The following is a 7,086-nucleotide window of genomic DNA, read 5'->3' on the forward strand; positions in this document are numbered from 1 at the left end:
AGACCTCGTGACTAGACCATGGCACCGAGCGCCATATCCAATCCCCTCTTGAATACTTGCAATTGGTTAGCAACTTACTGTCCTCTCCCAAGTAAAATGATATTTTTAGAGCGATCTAGAGATAAGGAGGGAAGAAGAAGCTGGCATGCCTGTTTTAGCATCCAATAGATTTAACAGGTCATGGAGAGAGGTCTAGAATACGGGATCAGCACCAGAAGCTGACACTGAACACCTCAATTACATGCACATTCACCTGCCTGCTTACTTCTAACCAAAACTCTCCAATCACACTGATGGTTCATGCCAATCTTTTCTTGATCTTGCATTTCTTTTGCACAGAAAACACTCTGCATTATAGTAATCACTCATTTTCCATTTCCAAATCTAAAGCCTTCCTTTTCCCCCCCCCGGGTCCCAGCAGTCATGAAACACTGCAAGGTTATTCAAGAAAAAAAGAGATCTCTATCTGGGTTACTAATTTTTCACTAGGACAGTATCTTCTTACTGAAGAATGACCCCCAACTTCACAGATTATAAATACCTCATAATTGACTTACCTGCAGGAATATGTAGGCTCTCCCACTTTGAAAACACGGCCACAGAGATGGGAAGGTTTGTTTGCTTGCTCCAGCTTTGGGAAACCAAAGGCAGGATCTTCGCCACAAAGGTACCACTCCATCGGGCCCAGCAGAACATGTTGGGCCAGCATGTCTTCTCTTTGTGGGGCAGGGTTAGGACCCCTGCAGTATATTTTTGGTACATAATAGGCCAGATGCTGGTATACTTCTTTCTGAAGGTCATTTGCCTGCAGCCATTTCTTTTGAAGGAAAAGGAACGAGAATGCAAACTGTTAATTAATAAAGCCACCCAAGTTCTAGCCACCGAGATGGCCATTTCCAAACCAGAAGTCCAAAATTACATTGCAAAACTATGAAGTCATGCTTCCTTGCAAGAGTCAAATCCAGATGATCACAGAAGACAGACATTAGGAAAGGAGTGATTTCTTTTCCTGCCTGCACATTTCATCCTTTTGCCCTACAAAATTCTTTATAAAAAGCCACAAGTTAAGAGACTAAATTCTTTAACCTTTTCCTCTGGGATGCATAACCAGTGATTTTTAGGATAAGGCTTAGAATATGCTGATTGCATTTGTTTAGAGTGCAGACTGAAGCTGACAGCTGGGGACACAGAGGAGCAGTGGAAGCCTGGAGTTGGCAAGGATCAGGCAAAGAGAAAAAGCACAAGGAGAATGGCCAACACAGCATTAGGTAACGTTCTTTCTTACTTACATTCAATGAATTACCTATGAAAAGGAGGGGATTTTGTTTCCTCCTAACACCAAAATACCTTATCTGAATTACTCTTTCAAGTATGATGTTAGATCCATGAATTCCTGCACCAGTGTGGCAAGGTTTGGGGAGTGACAGGACTGCAAGGATGGCTCAATGGAGAGAGGAGCCCGCCCTGGAGCACATTTGTTGGCAGGAATTGTGGCCCTGTGGAAGGGACACACACTGGAGCAGTCTATAAGGAACAGCAGCCCAGTGGAAAGACTCACATCGGAGAAGTTCACAGGACTGTCTTACATTGGAGGGGCCTCACACTGGAGCAGGGAACAGTTCAAGGAGTCTTCCCCCAGAGGAGGAAGGAGCAGCACAGACATGTGATGAACTGACTGCAACCCCCATTCCCTGTGCTCTCTGCTTGCTGTGGGGAGGAGGTAGAGAAAATCAGGAGTGAAGCTAAACCCTGAAGAAGGCAGGGGGGGTGGGGAAATGTGTTTTGGAGATTTGGCTTTATTTCTCATTATCCTACTCTGACTAGATTGGTAATCAATTAATCTCCCCCGAGTCCATTTTGCCTATGGTGGTAACTGGTGAATGATGTCTGCCAATCCTTATCTTGACTCACAAGTCTTCTTTCCTCAGTTGGACAAAGCAAAGAAAATGTAACAGAAGTGATAGAGCAGCTTTGGTGGGCACCTGGTGTCCAGCCAAGGTCAGCCCACCACAATTCTCTTAGTCCATCAACTGTAACAAACAATATTGACAGCCTTCTTAAAAGCCACCAAATTACTGAACCTACTATCAAGGGATATATTTGCCCCTCAGTTTAGGAAGGATGTTGACTTGCTGGAAGGTGTCCAGAGAAGGGCAACGAAGTTGATGAGGGGTTTGGAACACAAGCCCTATGAGGAGAGGCTGAGGCAGCTGGGGTTGCTTAGCCTGGAGGAGACTCAGGGGTGACCTTATTGCTCTCTACAACTACCTTAAGGAAGGCTGTAGCCAGGTGGAGGTTGGTCTCTTCTCCCAGCCAACCAGCACCAGAACAAGAGGACACAGTCTCAGGCTGTGCCAGGGGAGGTTTAGGCTGGGGGTTAGGAAGAAGTTCTACACAGAGGCAGTGATTGCCCATTGGAATGGGCTGCCTGAGGAGGTGGAGGAGTCACCATCACTGGAGGTGTTCAGGAGGAGACTTGATAGGGTGCTTGGTTGCATGGTTTAGTTGGTTAGGTGGTGCTGGATGATAGGTTGGACACGATGATCTTTAAGGTCTCTTCCAACCTGGTTTATTCTATTCTAGTCTATATCTGGTTGAAGAGACCTCAAGGATCATCCAGGCCAACTCTTGACTCAGCACTGAAGGGTCAACACTAAATCATGTCACTAAGTGCCATGTCCACACATCTGAACACCCCCAGGGATGGTGACTCCACCAATGCCCTTTCAGTGAAGAAGTATTTCCTCATGTCCAGCCTAATCCTCCCCTGGCCACTGAAAAACCTCACAGCTCTTTCTAGGGTTTTCTTCCCTCTATACACACACAGAGTAAATAACTAACTCCTCTAGGGGCAACGTTTGTTTTATTTATGTCTTGTGGATTACACTTTTATAAAGGTTTATGCTGCAAATTAAGGCTGCAAGGTTTTTATAACAAACAAATGGGAGAAAGCACACAGTGCAAGTGTGCATTGATTAAACCCCGTGTAACATAAACAGCCTTAGTATGCTATTTCTCATTGTAAGTATGACAACCAGATACCCCTTGGCAACTTCAGGAAAAATTAAAAGCCAACCTAAAACTGTACATGAAGCCCAAGAATTAATTATTCCAAAATGAACTGGCTTGGCAATCAAATGTAACAGCCTGGGTTACTCTAAATCATTTACGACTTACTCCAAAGAATTTATGTTTGAGACAACACAGTTGTAGTAAGTTCTTCAGGATACAGACAGACAAACTCAAAGCATTTGTGCTGTTTAAGAATGACAGAATTTTTGTCCTTTTAAAAACAAACAAACCAACCAACCAATCAACCCAACACAAAACCACAACGTTGTACTATTTTCCACTACTGGAATATGTTTTCTGAAGCAGAACTTCCTATTAAATAACCAACTTGTCAGCACTTTCCTCACTTCTTCTCCAAGTTTACTGCTTAAAATTATAATCTGTCTACTAAATCTTTCTGTATTTTCCAGCTTTGATGGTCAGAGACCAGATTTTTTTCTAAGGAAGTCCATAGGAAAAGGATGCCAAAAGTCTAGAAGTTCACAGAGAATCTGCCCAGTCACACCAGGATTTGAAGAATCCACACAAAAATTAAAAGAAGCAAAGTTTTCACTATCCCTCTTATCCTTTAATCATTTGGGCCAAGTATCTACTACTGCCAGGAGCTGACCCAATCACAGTGGAACTGACTTAGTCTCTTCCACACTCAGTAAGAACATTTTTAGATTATTTTCTAGGACATACATTAGTTATCACATCTGCATTTTTCTCAGCAAAGTACCTTTTAATGTCAACTTTTTAATTTGGTGGGACATCACTAATTCCTAGAAAACACACAGTGCATGTTAGGTACACTACAAGCTCAAATACCTCGCCAGAGAAAATCCTTGTTCCTCGAGCAAACAGCTTTCCCATCCCCAAAATTCTGGGATTAGTTGCCTGCAAGTTAGGTGTGGCAACACCAAAAACCATTGCACCTTAGCTTCTTTGTGGAACCAGTTCTTGACACATCATTGTGCACGCAGCTTTGAAAATCAGATGCATAGAATAGAATACATAGAATAAACCAGGTTGGAAGAGACCTTCAAGATCATCGCGTCCAACCCATCAACCAATCCAACACCACCCAAACAACTAACCCACGGCACCAAGCACCCCATCAAGTCTCCTCCTGAACACCTCCAATGTGGGTGACTCCACCACCTCCCCCGGCAGCCCATTCCAATGTGCAATCACTCTCTCTGTATAGAACTTTTTCCTAACATCCAGCCTGAACCTCCCCTGGCACAGCCTGAGACTGTGTCTGTGTACTGGCTGCCTGGGAGAAGAGACCAACATCCGTCTGTCTACAACCTCCCTTCAGGTAGTTGTAGAGAGTAATAAGGTCACCCCTGAGTCTCCTCTTCTCCAGGCTAAGATCCTGGCTGAAAGACTACCAGAAGGAACTACAGGCTGCTTAGGACAGGGCAACACATCGCTCTGAGAGGCACCCCTAAGGCAACTCACAGCGCTGTCGTGCGTGTAAAACTGTTGCTAGAAATCCATACCAATGCACACACACGTTGCACTGCCTTTCTAAATTGCTACCCAGGCGGCTATGAACTGCAGCAAGACTATTGAAAGCTTTGGAATTGGTTCTTTAACAAAAGCACTTTGTGTTTAGGCAAGTTCCCCCTTCATATTTATCTATCTTCTAATCTGAAATCACACATAAGATAAACTAATGTTCTACTAAGCCAATAGAGGCTTTTATACAAAAGGAAAGTGTGTTCCTGCTCACTTCCTCCCCTCTCAGACTTACTCTCCTGCAGCCATTTTTGACTGCCTTGGAGGAAAAAAAAAATCTCATCAAATAATATTTTATGTAAGTAAATACCTAATGGTCCATCAGGGTTTCTACTAAGTCCACATCCAAGTAAGAGATTCCAAGGAAACAAAATACACAACACATATAAGCCAGGGAACAACTCAGTTCAGCATTCCAAAAGCCAAACAGTGCCATTTATAATTGTCTTAATTATGCAAATGAGTATTTGCACTGTAGGCTCATGTTCTGATACAGTTATTTCATTGTTTTGATTGTTGGCCTCTGGAAATCTATCCCTAAGTTGGCTGTTATGAGGAATTGAAGATTAAAGTGATGTAACAACTGCTTTGGACAGGTATTTGTTTCATTAATATGGGGCTACCAGCTACCATCCAAGGAGGGAGAAAAACAATGCTAAAACATTGTTTACCTATGCAATCAGACAGTACCACCAGCACTCAGTTGGTAGCACATTGTCAACTTGGAAGTGACAGCTCTCTGAAATATAGCTGGTGTTGGTGATGACAGAGGATAACAATGAGAAAGAATTAGCTAAATTTAAGATGGCACTTGTACCTATAGTGAGTTCCTAAATGTGTTCCACTTGGTGCACATCTGCCTTTGGTTTATCTATGATATGACCCAAGAAACCCCAATTGCAACTCACACAGCCAAAGTAGTTTGGGCTCAGCTTGGGCTACTTTATTAAATGTTTGATGGAATTACTGGGTTTGCTGTTGAAGGGAAGGAAGACTAATCCTGGAGCTAAACTAGTTAGGATACAGCTAACTATGCCAATCTGCCCATCTAATTATACCTTTTTGCCTGCACTGTAGGTATAACCAGCATAACCTGAGGATTGTCTAAATTATAACATTGTCTTTTATTTTCTTTTGGAAAGCAGCCAACATAGTTCCCATTGAGATACAGACAGACAGCTGGCTAGTCAAGGTCTTCTCCTACAGACGTGCATGTGAGCAGTCCCAGCATTTTAACATGTATACCCAGTTCCTCAAATGCACAAATGTCTGGCACCTATATCAGATCTCACTTCCCTTTCTACTACTCCTCCAAAAAAGCAGGATAAAAACCAGATAAACAGAAGTCAATTATTTCAAGTATCACATTGACTTTACTCACACTTACTCTACCGACGTCCCATTCTTACAATCCTAACGTGGAAGCTTTTGCCAGGACGGCATACCAAATACTAGGGAGGAAGGGAGAACCTTCTCAAGAAAATTCAACACTACAAAGCGTATCTGGGGACAAACAGTGGAGGAGGGGAGGGGATCTTCTTACGTCCATGCATGATGACTGCCAGCAGAGAATTGTGAAAAGCCTGCAAACTAAGTAGGAGAACTAAAGTTCTCGGCTGCTTGCCTCCTCCCTGTCGCCGGCGTTTGCGCCGCCAACTCCGACGAGGGACGTGGAACCGCGGCCGCCCTCGGCAGGGGCTGACCGCGTCTAGGCGCCTGGCTGGTGAGCCACCTGCGCCAGCCAGAACAACAGGAAAAGCTGGCTGCTCGCTGCCACCGATTTCGGATACTGCAACAGCGGAGCTGGCGACAACAGCAGGCTAAAGCCAGGAAGAGGCACCGCTGCCAGCCGGGGGTGCCATCAATAACCAGCTCTGGCAGCGACACCCCTTCACGGAGAGCCTGCTGGCACCCCGCCCCCGGGCACAGCCTCGCCCCGGATATAAGAACGGCCCCTCGTCCTCGCGGCTTCACCGCCGGCCGGGCAGGCCAATGCCGCCCGCCGGCCTCGCAGCCCTCGCTCCTTCCTCCCCCAAGCACTTCTCGCCCTTCCGTCGCAGCCCCGCTGCCTCACCACGGCGATCTCCTCGGCAGAGCACTCCATCAGGCTCCTGTCAATGGCCTGCACCTCCGCCTCCAATTCCGCCGCCATCTTCGAACGCAGTCCCCGCACCGCCGCCGCCGCTGCCGAGGCAGGCAAAGACACCCGGAACCGGGCCCGTGCGGCCCGGGGAAACCACTTCCGCTCCGCCTCCGCCCGGCACGTCACCGCCCGCGGGGCCTGATGGGAGTTGTAGTCTTGTCCCTGCGCGCCGCCGCTGGCCGGAGGCGGCGCCCAGCGCCGAGGGCTGTGGTGCGGGACGTTGCGAAGGCCCAAGCCGGGGCCGGGGAGGGCCGGAGGCTCGGCACTCCAAGCCGCGGACACCGGCAGGCGGTGGTTTGACCTTTTCGTCTCCAGCAGTGCGGAGCGATGCCCGCGGCAGGGGCCAGCCTCGGTCTCGCTGGCAG

At 46.6% G+C, this 7,086-nt stretch overlaps 1 protein-coding gene across 2 annotated transcripts in view; it reads right to left on the minus strand.

Moving 5' to 3' along the window:
* UBR2 (ubiquitin protein ligase E3 component n-recognin 2) overlaps window positions 1-6,793 on the minus strand; it is a 75,665-nt gene extending 68,872 nt beyond the window's left edge. Inside the window, exons 1-2 of one of the 2 annotated variants that reach the window (XR_008462669.1) lie at window positions 6,653-6,793; window positions 558-817 (exon numbers count right to left, since the gene is read on the minus strand). Coding sequence is in view for 1 of the 2 variants with exons in the window: in XM_054169161.1 (XP_054025136.1) it covers window positions 558-817; window positions 6,653-6,730 (338 nt within the window). In the remaining variant the exon portion in view is untranslated. The remainder of the gene's footprint in view (window positions 1-557; window positions 818-6,652) is intronic. The other variant, XM_054169161.1, reaches the window with a different exon arrangement.
* Window positions 6,794-7,086: the final 293 nt, after the last annotated feature.

The sequence above is a fragment of the Dryobates pubescens genome, chromosome 2 (assembly GCF_014839835.1).
Source record: "Dryobates pubescens isolate bDryPub1 chromosome 2, bDryPub1.pri, whole genome shotgun sequence".
Taxonomy (NCBI): domain Eukaryota; kingdom Metazoa; phylum Chordata; class Aves; order Piciformes; family Picidae; genus Dryobates; species Dryobates pubescens.